The sequence below is a fragment of the Gigantopelta aegis genome, chromosome 6, assembly GCF_016097555.1.
Source record: "Gigantopelta aegis isolate Gae_Host chromosome 6, Gae_host_genome, whole genome shotgun sequence".
Taxonomy (NCBI): domain Eukaryota; kingdom Metazoa; phylum Mollusca; class Gastropoda; order Neomphalida; family Peltospiridae; genus Gigantopelta; species Gigantopelta aegis.
Genome location: NC_054704.1, coordinates 73,522,774 through 73,545,037, shown reverse-complemented (window position 1 = coordinate 73,545,037; position 22,264 = coordinate 73,522,774). Strand labels below are relative to the sequence as shown.

At 35.2% G+C, this 22,264-nt stretch overlaps 1 protein-coding gene across 2 annotated transcripts in view; it reads right to left on the bottom strand.

Annotated features, from left to right (window-relative positions):
- Positions 1-14,283: 14,283 nt before the first annotated feature.
- LOC121376353 (CRAL-TRIO domain-containing protein C3H8.02-like) overlaps positions 14,284-22,264 on the bottom strand; it is a 53,609-nt gene continuing 45,628 nt past the window's right edge. For both annotated transcript variants that reach the window (XM_041504201.1, XM_041504200.1), the window contains exons 6-8: positions 20,626-20,710; positions 18,667-18,878; positions 14,284-15,826 (exon numbers count right to left, since the gene is read on the bottom strand). In XM_041504201.1, the coding sequence (XP_041360135.1) occupies positions 15,730-15,826; positions 18,667-18,878; positions 20,626-20,710 (394 nt within the window). In that variant the 3' untranslated portion in view covers positions 14,284-15,729. The remainder of the gene's footprint in view (positions 15,827-18,666; positions 18,879-20,625; positions 20,711-22,264) is intronic.

Below are 22,264 nucleotides of genomic sequence, written 5' to 3'. Positions count from 1 at the left end.
GGCAGGCCATCGGTCTACAGGCTGGTAGGTACTGGGTTCAGATCCCAGTCGAGGCATGGGATTTTTAATCCAGATACCGACTCCAAACCCTGAGTGAGTGCTCCGCAAGGCTCAATGGGTAGGTGTAAACCACTTGCACTGACCAGTGATCCATAACTGGTTCAACAAAGGCCATGGTTTGTGCTATCCTGCCTGTGGGAAGCGCAAATAAAAGATCCCTTGCTGCCTGTCATAAAAGAGTAGCCTATGTGGCGACAGCGGGTTTCCTCTAAAAAAATATGTGTGGTCCTTAACCATATGTCTGACGCCATATAACCGTAAATAAAATGTGTTGAGTGCGTCGTTAAATAAAACATTTCTTTCTTTCTTTATGTTAATTTGAATTGTTGGTTTTTTTCTTCTTTTTTTTTTTTCTTCTTTTTTAAGTGACCCATCAATTCCCCACCCCAAACAATTTCATAATTTGTGCCATGTTGTTGCTGTTGATTTCAGCGTCGTGTTAAATGCTTGTGATTTCTGCTTGCAAAATACCTCGGCTAAAAATACCGACTTCACAGTATACTCTATTTATTTAAAAACAAAAAAAACAACAAAAAACGTTGATAAAATTAAAATGTTCGGTCTTTTTAAAATCCAGCTAACTTATTAAATGTCACCTCACAGTCTTACAAATTTATAGCTAAAATTATCTAACAAATATGATTATTGTAAACTACTTTTATTCATTGTACATTTAACTGCAATGTGTATAAATACTGCATGTTCATTTCCCACGATAGCGATCTTGCGTGCTCTCGACCATGGGTACGAAATTAACAAAGACAAAGGAATAAACAAAAACTGCAGTTAGGTATTCATTGATGCGAACAACTATTGTTTTTCTACAAATTTACATCAAGATTTACTTTTGCGTAATCATATTGTTTAACGTCTGCATCGATATCTCTTGACACGCGGGTGTCGGCTGACTCTGAAGCGTGATGTATATTCGCACCGAGAGCTGTCCTCAGTTCAGCCAACGAACGTTCTTCCTAACGTTCGCGAACTATTTGATTGGTGTTCGTCATGTCCATTTGGTTTAACGTGAAGTGCACAAACCAGTCTAGCGAACGTTTTGTTTTCGCTCGGTCTTGCTGAACTCTGCCCTTGAAATAGCCTACATGTCTTTCGGCCCTGAACTGGCATGTGTATTAAAATTGACACGCTTTGTCGGGCTGTTTTTATTACTTTGGTTCAAAGATTTTACAAAGTAAAAATAACAGGTTACAGATCTTCCAGACATTGCTGTCATACATGTTGAATGCATGCCGTTAAAATTAATAGCCGTGATTATTAAAATAAGCAAACATTATAAGGCCTACGCTGAATTCTGCATGACACAATTTTTTTGTTACCGGTCGCGAGATCGCCATTACGCTAATTGAATATTTGGTATTACTATTATGTTTGAGGTGTTGGATAGATTATGTAACCGTTTGTTTGCATCAGAAGAGAGAAAATGGCTTGGCCAAAATTTTAGCCACTTGCAAATTGTATTAGCCATTTTTTTTTTAAATTAGCCAATGGCTAATTTGGCTACCGACAGCGTGAGCCCTGACTAATGGGGATGTTATATAGTGCATATGTTTATATGCATGCATAATATCAATATTGTTACAATATAAAATCTACGTACAGTTTTGTTGAATTTCATCACAGAAGATTGGTTATAATATTAGATCTTTATTTGATGTCAAATTACTAATCTGCCATATGAAAATGAAATTATATATTTCTCCTTGATTTTTTTTATTTGGATCCTTTACTTTTGTCTTTCAATCCCTGCTGTACAAATCGCACCTTTCCTTTTCATGTTAAACAATAACCAGTATGTTTGTAGAACTAAATGTTTAGTTTTTATAGTGCAAACTAAAAAACAAAACAAAAAGGTTTTTTTCAAAGAAATTGTGTTGATAATGTTGGTGTCTTTGGGTAACATCAGTATGCAACCATTATTGACAAATAGATCAATTAGTGTCAGTTAAGAGGCTTGGTAATTTACCTTATATTTTGTTCCCCTGTATTGCCTCTTATTTTCACCATCTAGCTGAAGCAAAATGTATATTACTGGGGTGGGTCGGGGTTTTTTTTAAGATCATCTAAAAACAAAATGTGGGTTTTGAAACAAACAAAAATGACTCCATAACTAATTCAGTAAAAGTTCTAGTAAATTAATTTTTTATCTGCTTCACCAACACTGTCTTCGTTATTTTGCTTGTTAAAAAAATATTTCAACACTGTCTCATTGTCTGAAGACTGACTGCAAATTATCATATATTTGGCATCCAGTGACTAAGGATTAATTAATCAATGTGCTCTAGTGGTGTCATTAAACTTTAACTATGTCATTGGTCATTGCTGAGTCGATTAGAGAAGACAAATTAAAAGTTTTCTTTTGAAATATTAGTAATCTCATTTGAATGTTAATAAACTACTGTGCATGATTGGCTTGTTATTGCACATATTTGATACTGTCTTTATAATGCAGAGGGATAAAATTATAAATTCTTAGTGCCATTCATCATTAAATCTGATCATGTTGATTGCTGATGATGACAAGTTAATTGATTTATGCTGTAATCCAAAACAAATTATGGGGATGGGATACTGATACTATACTGTACCGGTGTCGTGAATTCTTTTTAAATGTCATTTTACACATTTAAAAAAACTACTGAAATCTCACAAAGACATGTATGTTGTGTTACCTTTACTCTGACAAAAATTTACATTTTATTTATTGTACTGAAACTAACAAATTCTAAGCTATGGATTAAAAATCTGTTTAAAAAAAGAAAAAAAGAATACAACTCGGGCCAGATATGTCATACCCCAGTGGTCACTTATAACGGGGGAAAATATTTTTCATATTTTCTCAGTGAGAAGTATTCTGTATTGGTGTAACGAACAATACTATTGGACGATTTGACACTTAGAAACCAATGATCATGTCGGTACTAAGGATGATGACATCACAATTTGGCAAACACACAAAATGACACATTTCTGTTTTCAATGTTAAATTTGTAATAAAATGATATTTAAATGCAATTTGTTTTTTTAACAAAAAACTTTGGTTTTAGAAAATTATATAAGAACATGATTAAAATACAAAGTTAAAGCAATACTGAGAACAGTGTGTTTACATCGTTTCTATATAGGCTACATGTACATTAACATATATCGAAAATAAAAAGCTTTAATGGGGCGATCACACTGGCCCGAATGAGCTTCCGTTTGTTTTCCGTATACGAAAGTGGTGTGATTTTTTAAACTGGCCGAATGTCCCTCCGAATGTGTTTTCCCCAATGTATCACCGAATGCTTTCCGTTTGTTTTCCGAATGTTTTCAGTATGGTTTCAGAATGCTTTCAGAATAGACCGAATACTTCCCGCATGTTGACTTCGAAAGGTTTCTTTTCCGTATGCTTTCAGAACACGGCGAATCGACCTAGAATGGACCGAACTCTTTCTGCATGCTTTCCCGCAAGGGTTCGGAAAGGGTTCATCATGTTCTATGTCTATTCGGGGTGTTCAGAAAGCATACGGAACATACTGTGCATTCTGGAAGTGTACGAGCAGTTCTGAAAATGTTCTGAAAGAATACTGGAAGGGTTCTGGCTATTCGTTATACATTCGGCGGCATAAATGAAAAAAAATCCGGAAAAGATACTGAAAACGTTCGGAAAGCATTCGTCAAGTTCTAGGTCCATTCAGGGTGTTTGGAAAGCATACGGAACCCAGCACCTCCAAATTTTCATTCCGAATGCACCAAGAACTAGACGCATGCTTCCCGAACGTTTTCCGTACATGTCGTATGCTCCTAGAATGCTTCACGAATACTTCCTGAATACACATGGACGCCACATTCAGATGGTCGATGAAAATTATTTTGAACATGCACAACAAATTTTTGGAGCTACCGAATGCCGTTCCGTATGCATCCGTACGGAGCCGAACAGCCAGTATGCTCCTAGAACACACGGAATGCTTCCCGAATATGATCCGTTCGCTCCCCGAACACCCAAATTCCTATTCGGAAAACAAACGGAATAGCATTCGGGCCAGTGTGATCGGGCCATTAGAGAAAAATATAGCTGGGTAATAAATAGAATATCAAACTCGGTACCAGTTATTACCAAATGTATGTCCCTCGTGAAATAATTTTCGTTTGTCATTCACAAATTAATTTAATCTCATGACAAGTGAAAATTATTTCACTTGGGATATAAATTTGATAATAACTGGTAACTCATTCACTATATTAATTTAATCTCATAACAAGTGAAAATTATTTCACTTGGGATATAAATTTGATAATAACTGGTAACTCGTTTACCATCCTATATACATGTACATGTATCTTTGAAGGTTGAAATTTTTCACTTGGGATATAAATTTGATAATAACTGGTAACTCGTTTACCATCCTATATACATGTACATGTATCTTTGAAGGTTGAAATTTTTCACTTGGGATATAAATTTGATAATAACTGGTAACTCGTTTACCATCCTATATACATGTATCTTTGCAGGTTGAAATTTTTGTTTTAGATTTATCTTGCTAATATATCTACAGGATACTAGTAATGTAGAATTGTTTTCATTTGTGCTATTTGTTATTTTGATTAATGGTGCTTTCCTTGAAGTAACTTGATACTCTGCAAAAATATACATTCAGATGACCATTTTATGACAAGTGTTGTATGAATACATCAACATTTGAAGACTGTTGATTAGTTTGTATGTTAATTTTCTTCTTGACTAGATTTGATAATATAGTGCCTATACTGACAAAGTGTCTTTCATTCACATCGTAAATGTTTCCGATATGATACCACAACTATTCTTGACTGGATGTAAAAATAATAGTAATTTTAATAATCCCTTTTTTGTGTGTATTGGGGATGGAATAAGACACTATATCTTAGGAACCATACACAAAGTAGGTACACACAAAAAAAAAACACCCACTAAAGTTTCCCACATGTACGTTTCTTGTATACAAACATGCAAATCATGACCGCCACACGCAAATCAGACGATTCGTACTGAAAACTATTTTCATTATGTCAGTCCATCAATCTGTTGTAATTCTATTTTGTTTCTAATCTTGCAATATATTTTTATTATTATTGTATTTACCATATTTTGAGTCTCATATAAATTTATTTTGATTGTTACCTTTTAACTCTGTGAAATTGTTATTTGCCTGTCCTGTAATTAGCTTTCATGTTTGAATAATGAAATTAATTAAGCTACAAAAAATAATTAACTTAATTATATTTAAAAAACATTCCTTATAATAAAATTTGTTTTCAGATTGTGTGCTTAAATGGATGATTTTGTTTTGATACATGTTTATTGATGTATTGATGTTACAGTTCCAGTTATCCATTGTTCACATGTAAAAATAACAACAAAATTATTAAGGATATATATATATATACACATACATATATATATATATATATACACATACATATATATATATATATATATATATATATATATATATATACAGTCGAACCTGTCTATGGCGGCCACTCGTGGGACATGACAAAAGTGGCCGCCGTATGCAGGTCATATATAAGTCCGAATTTAAAAAAAAAATACACGTATGTTGCAATAGAACTATTAAGGAGGCATATACATGTGCAAAAACGTAATGAAAAACAAGACAAAAAATTATCATCGATATGAAATTTTATTATCTGAAAAAGAGAATATTTAACAAACAGAATAATGGAGCACTGTTCTGCGCATTAAAGTCACTGATTATCCTTTAATGTTCACTTGCTAAAGAAGTCACGTATCTTGCGTTTAATGACCACCGCCGATGACTAGTACATCGCACCGTTAATCCAGATTAAAAACACTTGTTAATTAACGAACACAGCTAAGCGACCGACGACCTTTAAAGGACCGCTGTTTATCAAGCCAATTGGTTATATCAACAAAAACATCTTACGTTTTTTTTTACGATTGCCGACATTTCTTTATAACTTGCACTAAAAACAATTGTGGCCGCGATAGCAGGTTCATTTTCGCTTTTTTTATGACAAAAGTGTGGCCGCTGGCCGCGTTGAGCAGGTGGTTGCCATATAGAGGTAAAATATATAGTAAAATTCATTGGGGGGACCTCAGGGTGGCCGCCATGGACAGGTGGCCGCCATATGGAGGTGGCCGCGAAGGCAGGTTTGACTGTATATATATATATATATATATATATATATATATATATATATATATATATATATATATATATATACACACACATATACACACATACATATATACACACACACATATATATACTGTAAATCGTGTATATATATATATATATATATATATATACATATATATACTGTAAATCATGTATATATATATATATATGTATACAAGTATATGTGTGTGTATATGTGTATGTATGTATATATGTATGTATGTGTATATATGTATATGTATATGTATATGTATGTATATGTATGTGTATGTATATGTATGTATATGTATATGTATGTATATATATATATGTGTGTGTGTATATATATGTGTGTGTGTATATATATATGTATATATACTGAACAAAATAAGAAACTTTCGCTATCTTTGCTTGAACATAACTTGATGAAAACAAACCGGGGGAATAATTGTTATATATGCGTTTAAAGAGTGTTCCATGATGAATCGTTTGGCCATAGGTTAACAGAAACTGGGAAATTTTTTGATCAAGTGTGGTAGGGGTTAAAAATAAAAACACCCACTTAATAACTGGTATGACCACCTCTTGAATTGCACTGCAGTGCATCGCAGGTGCATAGAATTGACTAAAGTGTTGATTTCTGCCTGTGGAATATTGTTCCATTCCTGAATGAGCGCTTGACGGAATTTCGTTGACGTTAGCGGGTGGGTTGGGACAACGCCTCAATCGTCTGTCCAGACTATCCCAGGCATGCTCGATGGGGTTGAGATCAGGACTTTAGTGGGCCAGTCATCAATGAAATTAATGTTATTTGTCCTAAGAAAATTTACAGTGTCTCTAGCTGTATGAGAGGTGGCATTATCATGCTGAAAAATCGAGATGTTGGCATTGTTATGGAACAGAGGAATGACGTGATGAGCGAGAATGTCATCGCGGTAACGTTGAGCATTTAAATTGCCATGAATGACGACTAGTGGTGAACGATAACCATGGGCAATGGCTGCCCAGACCATGACAGAATCCCCACCTCCGAAACGATCTCGTTCAAGAACACAACAGTCAGCATAGCGTTCATTTTTCCTACGGTAGACCCTGCCATCACCACGTTGTAAAGAAAATCGGGATTCATCCGAAAAAAGAACGGTATTCCAGCGTCGCCGTATCCAACGAGTGTGTACACGTGTCCGATTTAGACGATGACGTTGCGTTAAAACGCATCCGACGTAAGGACGTCGTGCATGTAAACCGTTCTCCCGCAGACGATTACGAACAGTTTGCCCACTGATTCGGTTATTGTGAAGCCCAGGTGTGTTAGCAGCAGTAGCAGTGGCAGTTTGGAATCGATTGTGCAAATGCGTGTTCATGATATAGCGGTCTTGACCACGTGTTGTAACATGCGGACGTCCACGAGGTGGCAAGTCGTTGGTGCTTCCTGTCGTTCGAAATCTTACGCGAAGATTTCATATCGCTCGACTAGAACTCCCAACATGCCTTGCAATGTCTTCTGTCGACATGCCAGCATCAAGCATGCCAATCGCCCGTTCGCGTAAATTATTGGGTATTCTTGGCATACTAAAAATGCTACAATGTAAAAAACGTTAATTTTTTTACAAATTTTGAAGCGTTTTCGTTCACTTGACAACAATGTCAGTGAGACAAGTAAAACAAATTGACCGAATACTACACGGGACATGTAGAACCATGCATGCATGTGCAAATTGAATTTCACGTTGTCGACGATTAACAGTGCAAAAATAATCGATAAAATTCATGAATCCTGATAATACAGCTCAAGGCTAATACTACCTATATAATTTCATTACACAATGAATTCTTTAACACAACAAATACTATATGTACAAATCGGAAGTTTCTTTTTTTGTTCAGTATATATATATATATATATATATATCTCTACAATAAGCTTTTTGTATCTGGCAGCAAAACGAAAACTACACAAATATATAATACATTCATTCACAAGTATTTTGTTATTTCTCAAAATGTTATGTGACAGCTATGCATATTTATTGTTACTGTTATATTTTTGTACATTCAATGACATTTTCTATCATACATGTATTGATATACTTCAAATTACGTACATGTATGTCAGTGTGTTCAACTTCTATCTGCAACAAAAATTATATGTATGTAGCTTTATGTGCTTAATGTGAGAAGTATATATAAAAATGTTTACTGCTAAACTAGCTCAGAGGTATATTTATGATAATCTGTAATGCTTTTCTTGGACATCGACGAACTACAAATGTACATTACATTTTTAATAGCTGTGACAATGATTTGTTAATGTATTCAGTTTTCAAAAAGGTATAGCTTAGCGTCTCTACCTGTATATGTTTAATATTTCAAAGATGCTTAATTTCTTAATACACTGCAGTTTTTAACTGTAAAGTTTCAAATTATGGCTTCTTTATTGTTGTTAGCTTTATTGTTGTTAGCATGTTTGTTATTATTAGAATTAGCTCCATTTTTCATTTTTAAACAGTAATAATTAACACAGTGCATTTAAAAGGTCAAGTCTCAAAATAAGTGTTATTTGTGATAGAATGTAGATCAGGGTTTTTTTTCTCATGTTAATCATGAACGAAGAATGTAATAACATAATTATATTTTATTTTTTTTAGTTAATTGTATTGACATTGTACATATGCTATATGCCACAACTGCTGAATTTGTAGATTCCTAGTCTTTTGTAAGTAATAAAACAATTACAGTAAAATATTTGTCTGTTGTTCTGTTTGTACAACCATTGGTTTTATAGATGTCAGTATAATTTTCTTCCAAATCATGTAAGTTTATAGTACAAAAAAGAACTCTTTTAAATCCAAAACTACATGTATAATAATACTCCACTGCAGTAAGTAAAGTTGATACTTTACTTTACAAGATCATAATAGTGTAGGATTTGACATTGGTTTTAATACATGTTTTTGTACTGTATTGAAAAACAGCATGTAAAAAAACAACGTAAAAATTGAATTCTGTAATATTTATTAATGATTCAAAATATTATTTTGTTATGTACATTAATAGCTTTACTGTTCATTTTATTGCAACAAAATTATGTGTAAACATCCACTTCAGTGTATGGATACACACAAAATTAAACAACAACTAAACAGACAACAAATAAATAAAACTACCAACAAAAATGTTGGTGTACATATACATACATACAGGGGCCGTTCAAATATTACGTAACGCTATTTTTGTCAAAGTTAGACACGCTAGACCATACCTACACCCCCAAAATATTACGTATGTTTGGAAGCCCCCTTCTATTCAAAAACCAGTCATGCGATGGGTGTAATGTAATTTTAACATACTGTTTTACAATTTGGAAAAGCACAGATATGGATTTCAACTCTATTTATAATCCTTAATGTGCGTATAACTAACTAGGCCTACATTAAACATTGTCGCCATGACAAGTGTTTATGAAAAAAAAGAGTAATGATAAAAAACGGTGCATTACATAACGCTGTTAAATACATCCAACCCACCCCCTGTAATGCCACATTTGGACCTACACCCCCCACCCCCCCTCGAGTGTTACATAATATTTGAATGGCCCCACATACATACAAATGAGAGTATTTTATTTTAAAATAACAATCATAGCTTATAAAGTACTACTGGCAGAAACCAACAGAATAATAAATACAGTTTATAGCCCATCTACATGTTTCATCAGGTTCAGACATCTAAGGGTCCAATGATTCTCTGGCCTAGAATAAAAAAAAGGTGTTTTTTTGTTTAACGACACCACTAGAGCACATTGATTAATTAATCCTTTGGCTATTGGATGTCACATTTGGTAATTATGACTCGTAGTCATCAGAGGAAACCCGCTACATTTCTCCATTAGCAGCAAGGGATCTTTTATATCCAATTTCCCACAGACAGGAAAGCATACACCATGACCTTTGACCAGTTGTGATACACTTGTTGGAACGAGAAAAAATTCAATCGGTTGAACCACCTATGGTGCAGTGCATCACAAGATATTGATCACCCTTGGTGGAACCTTGTTTTGTTTCTTCCAACCAGTGGTACATCAAAGACCATGGTATGTGCTATCCTGTCTGTAGGGAACTGCATATAAAAGGTTCCTTGCTGCTATTTGGTAGGAGTAACATATGCTGATGTGTCATTGAACAAAACATTCATTTCCATTCTCGGACCCTGCACACCAAGAATCCAAATATTATTCCAGAATGACAGTATGTTGCCAGAATAGCAGTATGTTGAACAACCGATTAAAGAATGAAGGAAATGTTTTATTTTATGACGCATTCAACACTTTTTATTTGTAATGGATACATATGGTTAAGGAATACACAGATAATGAGAGGAAACCTGATGCTGCCACTTTCTTCGATTATGTGTTATGTTATAGGGATTAACGTGCACATTAAGAGCATGCTGTTTTAGTGCACGCCTGACATGGGCACAGGTGCCGGCCTCAGCCAGCTCCTCTGTCCAGGACAGGAAAGGTTGGGGTGGGTGGAGAAGGGACCGCTTGCACTGGCAGGTGCAAGAGAGCACCAGCAGCCCGACCGAGGTCAGTAGCAGGCGAAGGGTTGGTTGGTTGCTATGGAATTTGGAATGTCCCGTAGGATTAATGCCAAAGGGAAAAGGTGCGCATTTTGAATGAAGGAAATTTGGCGTGATTTAGTCTGTTAGCCGAATGAAAAAAGGGGAGCTATATAATTTTGGAACTTGGTTTGCCGAGAGTAGCAGCAAGAGATCTTTTATATACACCATCCCACAGATAAGATCATACATATCTTGGCCTTTGTTACAACAGTTGTAGAGCACTGGCTGGAACATTAATTAGCTAATGGGCGAACAACAGATTATGGCATTTAAAAGGACAGACCCTAGTTTTTTTAAACACTAAGGCATATTTTTCACCTAGACTAGTTTCAACCCCTAAAAATAGACACTAAGTTTGGTTAATTTACAAACCTGTAACAAATTTTTGATACAACGGAGTGAAACAGAATCTGTGATGTTGAAATACCCTTAAAAATAAGAATAAAACACGACTCCATAATCATTACTTCTCAGACACACGTGCATTTTTATAAATATGAAAAATGCACTTCGTGCTATTAGAAACACTAGGATGACCAGAAACACTTCGGTTGTATGGAAATGGACAATCTAAACAATAAAATATAAGTAATGTTTGATTTCAATGATCATAAATGGCTCTAATAGTGAAAAATATGACTTAGTGTGTAAAAACTAGGGTCTGTCTCTTTAACTATACATATAAATCACTTCCAATAAAAAAAGTAAGATTAGTTAATATTATGAGTTCATACTTTTATTAGAACAAAAAGGGATATGTTCATGCCTGAAATAGAGGTAGTGACATGATAAAAAAAAATCGGTGACACTTCAAGTTATGAACCAAATATGTTCAATTAAAAGGTAGAACTAGTTTTAATAAGATGAAGCAATAGGTTACAAAGGTTACAATACAGACAGTAGGCTATGAGACAGCAAAGACTGTAACTGCCATAAATGAGTGTAGAAACATGGAAATAAACTGCAAAAACTAAGGCTCATTTTCCATTGAAGCAATTCTGCACCCGAAAATGTGCTTTTCCGTATCTGTTTTTGCAAGTGGATTACTATTAAAAATTTGACATCATCGAAGTACTTTTAAGCCGAAAGTAAATTAATTATGAAATGACCACACTGAAAAACTTACAATAACCATAAGTAGAATTGTGTGTATATGCACTGTATCAATAAACTTGTGCATGCAAACGTGCATAAAATCACGTTAATGGAAAACGGGCCTAAGTCAGTGTACATAGAAACATGGATAATGGGCAATAATTTGGATGACAAACAAACAAATTCAGTGTATGACAGGTTACTATCACAAAATACAACAATTCAGCTGCACTTCTAAGATGGGGAGCAGAATATAATAAAAAATATTCCATTTGAAAAAAATATATAGCGTTCATTTTGAATATGGATTCTGTTAATATTTCACTGGGATTAATGAGGCTGGGATACATGTTGTATGCAGGCAAGGAGCTAGGGGATACGAGGGGGGTCTGGACCCTGTTCCAGTCATGACTAAAACAAACATTTCCACTAATTTAAAAGTGCATTCACTGCACCATAATATAAAACTTCCATGTAAGTAGTTGCATGTAAACACTGCCCTTGCAAAACATTCTAGATCTGTATCGGTATATGCACTATTTTCTACTCCAATGAGAAAACCATAACATCAAAACTTATTGTACATGCAGTCCAACTTTGTGCTGTTCTTTGGTTATGGCAGCTATTTGTTTTTTTCTCTCTGATTCACCTGTTTCATTTTTCCCCAACCTTTGATAGCTGACAAGATGGGTAGTGATTAAATATTCACTTGTAGTTATTATACAGTGAAACCTTTCTAAACCAGACATTGAACAAACTGGAATCCTGTCAAAACCAGCCAAATTTTATGGTCTTGAATTTTCAAAATTCTAAAACGCAAACATTCTAAACACCAGATCCTGTCTAACTGGAATAAATATTGTGTCCCAGGCATGATCCAATTTAGACAGGTTTGACTGGTAGTAATAATAATAATAATAATTTAATATTTTAATGATGGTACAACAGATTTCACTTTATATCTACAGCACTCGATGGCAAAGCAATATTATAATGAAAACAATATTCATTGAATTATCAAATACATATGACAATTATGTCCATTGAATTATCAAAACATTTTTAATAGCATATACAATGTAAAATACATTCATAATTATCTTGTTTAAAATTGTCCTTTTACAATATTTAATATTTGTTTTGATTTTTTAAATACACAAAAATGCCTGAAACATTAAGCTGATCAAGATAAGCTGTTTGTTAAAAGAAAATGATTTTTAATTTGGGATCGAAATAAATACATGCTTTTTGTCTAATGTTTCAAAGATTGTTTCAAAGATTTTTAGAGGTAAATCAACAAAATTGTTGAATCACTATTTCCACATGCCCAGTAGTTTGATAGCATAGTATTTATCGCAGTTTTGAATCAATATTGTTGAAACACTATTTCCATATGCCCAGTAGTTTGATAACATAGTATTTATCGCAATCGGAACATGCAATTGATACATCACAAATGCATACACCCAAAACAAATTAAACTCACATTATATCTTACTAGAATTTTACACATATATTTTGGTATTCACACTTTAAAATTAATTAACATGTACAACAAATCACACAGTTTGATATGCAATACTTCCAAAACTCTCTTTCACAGTTTGAAAACCTATTGCTTCGAAATTATCCAAGAATTGTACCAAAATCACTGATACTTTTTAAGTTTATTTATTGATGTTCATTGAAGACCAGGTACAGATGATGAAACGTTGACTTATGGTGTTTTTTTTAAAAGGTACTTGTATTCATTAATAAATGACAATTTATTAACTCTTAAAACTTTTAAATGGAACCAGTCATCATTTTCCTCATAACCAGATTAAACCCTCTAATTAACATTCAAACAGTTAAAATGTATGAACAAATTGAAAACATTTTCGAGGTAAGAGATACAATATGCAATTCTGTATAATGATTATTTTTATTGATAAATAAAACAAAGTAATAAATGAGTGGCTGTTAGAATCCATTTATCTTATCATTAATCAACAAGCTAAAATTAATATTGTATTTCTTACATATCCTCAAAAATCAGATTTAAAATAAATATAAACATCTAGCATATAGCATTCAATATAGGTTAACTTATGTCACACAGCAATCAATTTTGATCATGCTAATTTCATTGGATAGTATGGTGGGCAGGATCTAGCTCAATCAGTAGAGTGCTTGCCTGAGGTGCTTTGGTCACAGGATCGAAACTCCTCGGTGGACCCATATTCTGTGATTGTTTTTTTTTCCCCATCCCAACCAACGCCCCACAACTTGTATATCAAAAGTTGTTGTATGTGCTGTTCTGTCTGTGGGAATGTGTATATAAAAGACCCTTTGCTGCTAATGGAAAAATGTAGCAGGTCCAAATTATCAAATGTTTGACAATCAATAGCCAATGATTAATTTTCAATGTGCTCTAGTGGTGCCATTAAACAAAACAAATTAACTTCAACTTTTGGATTATATGGTTGTGGTAACCACTCCATCACCTAGGAGCAAGTTCAAGTTGTTTAATGTACACATTCAGGGCAAGCTGTTATAGTGCACACATCATGGGCAAAAGTTCTGACTACCATTAACTCTTCCATCCAGGATGGGACAGAAGCAACCAGTGGTATGTTTTAATAGATCATACAAAAAGTAATCTTATGTGGTATTCTACTAGATGTGTAAATTTTTTTTTTTTAAACTGATTTTTCAATGGCAGGTTTTGAATTTAACCATCATAATGACGGCAAGTGTCAACGATGCCCTCCTTACTTGCTACTGTGCCCCAGAAATTGTTATTAATTGTGACTGGCCCCTAAATTAAAATAGCCTACTCTTTACTAAATAATATATTTCATATATGTATCTTCCTAAAGACAGGACAAGATATTGTATATCATAGTCTTTGTAATATTAATAGCAGGACCTACTACATATCGAAGAACTTACCACTGAGCTACATACAGACCCTGTCCAAACGAGGAAGTATGCAAAGAGATGTTATTAATATCATCTCAATAAGTAACTTATGACTGTCATTCTTGGAACACTGCATGTGGTAGTTTAAAAAAAAAAAAAATATATTCCAAATTATTTATCACAGAACTAAAGTTGGTATTCCTTGGGAAGTACTTGATTAGATGACTAAAGTTTTGAAATGTACAGTATTAAGTACATGTATTATAAGACCTCTAGCAAAAAAACAAGAACAAAAATTATATTACTTTAAAAAATATAATTCTAATTTAAACATAAAATCTGCTTTTGTGATTTGTCAATTACTATCGATTACTTATAAACTATAATTCATATTTTTTATTTCAATAGATAACTTAAAATGTTACAATTGTATTTATTACTTAATAAAATATACTTATTCTAATTTCAAAAGACAAAAATTGTTGCTGTTACTTGACATTCATAAAATATAATTCATATTTTTAATTTTAACAGACAAATGTGTTGCTATGACTTATCAAAATTTATATTAATTTACTAAATACAATTCCAATTCAACAGATAAAATGCATTGCTGTGAGTCAAATATAAAATATAATTCATATATTTAATTTTAGTAGACAAATGTGTTGCTGTGACTTATCAAAATTTATGTTAATTTACAAAATACAATTCTAGTTTCAACAGATAAAATGCATTGCTGTGAGTTGCGCTAAAACTGACATGTTAAGAAGAAATGTTCATCCGCTGTATGTGACAATGACATCGCTAGTTGAGTGAGATGAATGAGGTGGAAAGCTGCCAAGTCTTGTGACTTTCTGTTCTAATCGTCTGGTGGCAGGGCGTCGGGATGAATGTACTGACACAGCTGCTGTATATCGGATACAAACGTCACTTTGCGAGCCGTTACTTCATTTAGCCTGTCAAAGAGATAACCAATACAGTTAGGCACAAATTCCATTCTATGCAAATAGGAAGGAAGAAAGGAAATGTTTTATTTAATGATGCACTCAACACATTTTATTTACGGTTATATGGCATCAGACATATGGTTAAGGACAACACAGATGTTGAGAGAGGAAACTCGCTGTTGCCACTTCATGGACTACTCTTTTTGATTAGCAAGGGATCTTTTATATGTACCATCCCACAGACAGGATAACACATAACATGGCCTTTGATGTACCAGTCGTGGTGCACTGGCTGGATATGCAAATAGGTTGAGTAAATTGCATGTGTGTATCTGTGTATTCAGTCACTCTATGCATTATAGATTACATGTACACATATAGATTGCTGACAAATGGAATTTGCGCCATAATCAAAGTAGAAAAACAAGAGAAGAAAAAAACAAAAACGTTTAGCAAAACAACACATATTATGAATCAACAGAACAGGTGCATAGTAATAAAACAAACCATATGTAAAAAAAACCCCAAAAAACCTCACTATATATACATGTTTATATCCAAACTAGTATTACCATATTCAACAAGGTAAAATGACTTACCTAAATATAACAACCTAAACAAAATGTATGCATATATAGTCTGTCATCTATTTTGTCATCGCTGACCTCATCATCATAGAGCAGCCAAATTGATATACCACAGGTGGGAATTTGCTATGTGATACCAAAAATCTCTGTTACCATTTTTTTCAATGGGTATGTAAGAAAGCCTACCATGTACGAATGTATATTAACTACCATGGACGAATAATAACTCAAAAGTCTGAACAAAATCATAGATGAGTTGATGGTATGATATTAACACAGTCATTCAGAATAATAATACTTCCTCAATAACCAATCGATTAAATCTGTGTCAGTAATAAACTCTAAATATAGCAACTAAATGTATATATTGATATATTCAAATACCATGAACAAGTAATCGCCTAACAATGTGAGAACATCACAGATGAGTTGATGGTATAAATAACACAGTTATTCAGAATAATAATACTTTCTAAGCAACCAGTTGATCAAATCTTTGTAAGTAATTAAATCTAAGTACAGCAACTACATGCATATATATATACTCTTCAAAAGAAGAAACGCAAAACCACATTGTCGTAACATTTGGAGAATTGATTTAATTATTGAATGGTGAGTCCGATAATTACCAAATGTTGCAGGATTGTTCACAATTCACTCTAGTCTATTGTGAGTAAGTGATAGGACACACCACCAAGGTCAAGGTCATCTGGAGTCAATACCGGGTGTGGCCTCCGCGTGTGTTGACAACTGCCTGGCACCGCCTGCCCATTGAAGCAACCAGAGTACGGATGACGTCCCGGGGGATGGTGGCCCACTCGGCCTGCAAGGCTGCTGCCAGCTCGGGCAGGGTCTGGGGCTGTGGTTGTCGCTGTCGGAGGCGTCGGTCCAACTCGTCCCATAGATGCTCAATTGGGTTCAAATCCGGTGATATCGATGGCCAAGGAAGGACATTAATGTTGTTGTTCTGTAGGAAAGCCGTTGTGAGACGTGCTGTGTGAGGCCTGGCGTTGTCATGTTGGAACACTGCATTGGCGTTGGCCATAACTGGAACGATGTGTGGCCGGAGGATCTGGTCAATGTAGCCCTGTGCATTCAGGTTGCCCTGCACGTGGACCAGGTCAGTTCTGCCAGTGTGTGAGATGGCTGCCCACACCATGACACTACCCCCGCCGAATCTGTCCACTTCCTGCACGCAGTTTGCCGCATAACGTTCACCACGATGCCTATACACGCGACATCTTCCATCATGACGTCGGAGCAGAAATCGAGACTCATCACTGAACCACACCTGTTTCCATCGCAGTTGAGGCCATTGTCGATGAATCTGGCACCACTGCAGTCGGAGTCGACGGTGTTGTGGTGTTAAGATGACACTTCGAACTGGACGTCTGGCACGATTCCTACCTCACGTAGGCGGTTCCGTACGGTCTGGTCGGATATCCTGCGCAAACCTGGTATTGCTGCGGCTGTGGAGGTGGCAGTAGTCAATCGTTCCCGAAGGTGGCGTACCCAGATGTAGCGGTCCTGCCCGGGGGTAGTGACCCGTGGTCGACCGGATCTAGGGAGGTCACGTGTTGATCCATGTTGCTGGTAACGGTCCCACAGTCTGGAGATGGTGCTTGGGGACACATGGAATGCCCTGGCAACGGCCGTTCTGGATTCGCCTGCGTCTAGTCGGCCGATGGCATTGTTTCTCTGCGGTTCACTGAGACGTGGCATGTCCTGGATTGTCAACTGTCGGCCAGATACAGAGGCCAGGCAAGCGAACACCCTGCACTTTTATACTGTCAGTGTTCATGTTGCACATGCAGACAACGCACGTGCAGTGGTGACATGGTTTGCACGTGGCTGCGTTTTTGCGAATATTCACATTTTGGAACTTTATTGTACAGTAGCTGCGTTTTATCGAATGTAACCGTGGGAATGTGTTTGGGACATGCAATGACCTTATATTCACAAAGCATGAACCGGTAGGAAACATAAAATCGGAGTTATAACCCATTTGTACCCTTTTGAGTTTCTTTTTTTGAAGAGTATATATATATATATATATATATATATATATATATATATACCCATCATGGATGAATAATGGCCCAACATGAGAACATCATATACATGTATGAGTTGACAGTATGACTATAATACAATCATTAAATATTATAATACTTTCACAACATCTAACTGATTATATATCTGTGTAACTGTAATTAACAAAATCTAAATACTGTAACTAAATGTATAATTATATACACTCACCATGGACGAATAATGGCCCAACAACCTGAGAACATCATAGGTGAGTTGATGATTAGACAAATGCCCAATCGTTCGGGATAGTACTTGCTCAACAACCATATCAGGTTCTTGATAAACTGATAGTCCATACAACTCAGACTGAAGTTTTTCAGATCAAATATTATGCACAAGTTGTCGATGATTTCTTCGTTACATTTCTTACAAGCAGTTTCCTGGAACAGAAAACCACAATTAATATAAATACACAGTTTCAAAGAAAAGGAAAATAAGTTTAATAATACCTCAACAACCCTGGCAATAGTCTCCATGGCATTTTCCATGGCAGTTTTGTGGCTAATATTATGTGTAAGAGAGGAGTTTAATCTGTTAGTATTACAAAAATACATAATTAACTAGACAAAGAAAATTGAAAGTGTCATGGTAAAGATAAAAACTTTGTTTTGTTTAACGACACCACTAGAGCACACTGATTAATTAATCATCGGCTATTGGATGTCAAATATTTGGTAATTCTGACACGTAGTCATCGGAGGAAACCTGCTACATTTTTCCTAATAAGCAAGGGATATTTTATATCCACTTTTCCACAGACAAGAAAGCACATACCATGGTCTTTGACCAGTTGTGGTGTACTGGTTGGAATGAAAACAAACCCCAATCAGTTGAATGGATTCACCATAGTAAGATAAATGCCATGAAAATCTGGCAATGTCTACAGCATTGCAAACTGCCGTTGTTAATTGCCATGGTTGCTCAATGACAGAATAGAGTGGGAAAAAATACTTCTGCCACATGGGATCTTTTATATTCACTTTCCTCCAGACAGGACAGCACATACCACAGGCTCAGATGTCAAGTCGTGGAGCACTGGTTGGGACAGGAAGAAATTATCAAAGTCAATGGGCAATATCAAGTGAGCATGATCTTTTTATATTTGAGAATCAAAATACATACATAATTTCGTAACCATAATCTAGGTGTAATTAGAAGTCACTGACTATTATTTCAAAGGTATACATTTTCTCAGTTTTGTATAAAGTATTTCGAGCCATCAGGATGATCAATGTCTATGCTTATAAAATCTAGACTCGAGACATTTGCAAAGTTTCCACAGATCTATACATTAATTGCTGTTCAGAAAGCTAGGTGAAGATTTAAAACATGTACAGCTACCAGACGCTGAATTTATTTGGGGGGTTTTAGGATTCCACCAGAATTATAAACAACACCACTAGAGCACATTAATTAATCATCGGCTATTGGATGTCAAACATTTGGTAATAATTATGACTTGTAGTCCTCAGAGGAAACCCACTACATTTTCGTAATGTAGCAAGGGATCTTTTATGTGCACTTTCCCACAGACAGGAAAGCACATACCACTGCCTCTGTCCAGTTGTGGTGTATTGGTTGGAACGAGAAAAAACTAAACATGATTTAATATAAATATTTTGGGATTCCATCTTATAAGTCTTACGCTTCTGACCCAAAATCTAAGATTTGCTGAATCAGCCTGATTACATACATGTATGTATTATAATGACAATCTTTTTGTTTGTTAAAGTTTGTTTTGTTTAATGACACCACTAGAGCACATTGATTTATTAATCATCGGCTATTGGATGTCAAACATTTGGTAATTCTGACACGTAGTCATCAAAGGAAACCCAGTACATGTTTTCTAATGCAGCAAGGGATCTTTTATATATGCACTTTCCCACAGACAGGAAAACACATACCCCAGCCTGTGACCAGTTGGCACACTGGTTGGAATGAGAAAAAAACAATCAGTTGAATGGATCCACCAAGGTGATTCGATCCTGCGATGCAAGCACCTCAAGCGAGCACTCAACCGACTGAGAGGCGGGATTTAGCTCAGTCAGTTGAGTGCTTGCTTAAACAAAACAAACTTTAAACTGAGCTAAATCCCACCCGTACAAATTTAAAAACTGTACTTACCAAAATATAGACTATGAATTTTGTAAATTTATCTATATCTCTCTCGTATACATTGTGTTTCCGGGCTATGACGTATATCACAGGTCTGTAAAAAATATCAAAAGAAAAGAGAAGCCGTTTAAAATCCTAATTTACATTCAACAAACCAGGAAAAACAGTCAATGTGTTAACCATTATTTACTCTTCTGACATCACCTATTGCACAGTTATAACTGAATAATTTTTCAGTTATTTCACAGTTGTGATTCCAAAATCCATAGTTGTGAACACAGGACCGAGTTAAAAAAAACAAATTAGGCCAGTGTCAAAACAAGCATTTAATTTGACATTAAAAAGGGTAAAAATATTGGTTTTAGACACATAGCTCAGCACCTTTTCAACTATGGCTATTTGGTAGCAGGGCTTCTAGATTATGGTAGTCCCACTCCTATGGCTAATGATATTCAACATTGGACTAGATAACTACTACTACCATGCCCGACGGCTAGAGAAAAAACAAGAGTCAAATGCTGCAGTTAAGTCTATTTTGTAAATATGAATATCCTGCCCCCACCACCACCAACCAATGTTAGTGTTTTTAAGCTCTATCTCCCTTTTTAGGTGACATAATTTCTGTTGACTATTAATTAGTCAAATTGTATTAACTTGAAGTAAAGTAGGGCTAGTGAATTTTTAATTGTGGTAGTAAATTTTTAAAATCACCGATCCCATGGCTAGTGGATTTTATAATTTGGTGTGTAACATATGGTGATTTTTTTTCAAGAGAAATCCACTGTTAAAATTACCATATAGGCTACTCCTAAAAAAGTATAGGCCCCTATTTTCAAAGCCATCTTAGCACTACAAAATCGTAAAACCATTGTAGGTTGTAAAGTCACTACAGCACACGCCATAGTGACATAATACCGGGTAGCTTACCATGGTTTGACGATTTTGTCGGCTAAGATTACTTTGACAATATGGGCCCTGGTTGTTTCATATTATTTCCCAAACAGGCAGGGCAGTACATATCATGTCTTTAATATACCAGTCACGGGACACTGGTTGGGATAGGGAGAAAACTTAGCATATCGAGGGCAATCTATCTTGCAACTCAACACACTTCGGTAATTGAGTACTTTCAGGGCTAGCATTGACATTCGCCAATTGCGAATTTTGAAAGTAGTTGGCGAATTTTATTTTATTTTTGTGAAATAATTTCATGTAATAATTGACATTTTCCAGAAAATAACTGACAGTTTCTGCAATTTTTGAAGTTTAATAAACAATTTGGCGAATTGTTTGGCTAGCTCACCCGGAGCTAGCCCTGCCTTTAATCAGTCAATTATACCAACATCTGAGCTAAATCCCACCCCTGTAATGGATAAAAGAAAGAAAAAAAATGTTTTATTTAACGACGCACTCAACACATTTTATTTACGGTTATATGGCGTCAAACATATGGTTAAGGACCACACAGAGTTTGAGAGGAAATCCGCTGTCGCCACTACATGAGCTACTCTTTCGATTAGCAGCAAGGGATCTTTTATTTGCACTTCCCACAGGCAGGATAGCACAAACCATGGCCTTTGTTGAACCAGTTATGGATCACTGGTCGGTGCAAGTGGTTTACACCTACCCATTGAGCCTTGCGGAGCAT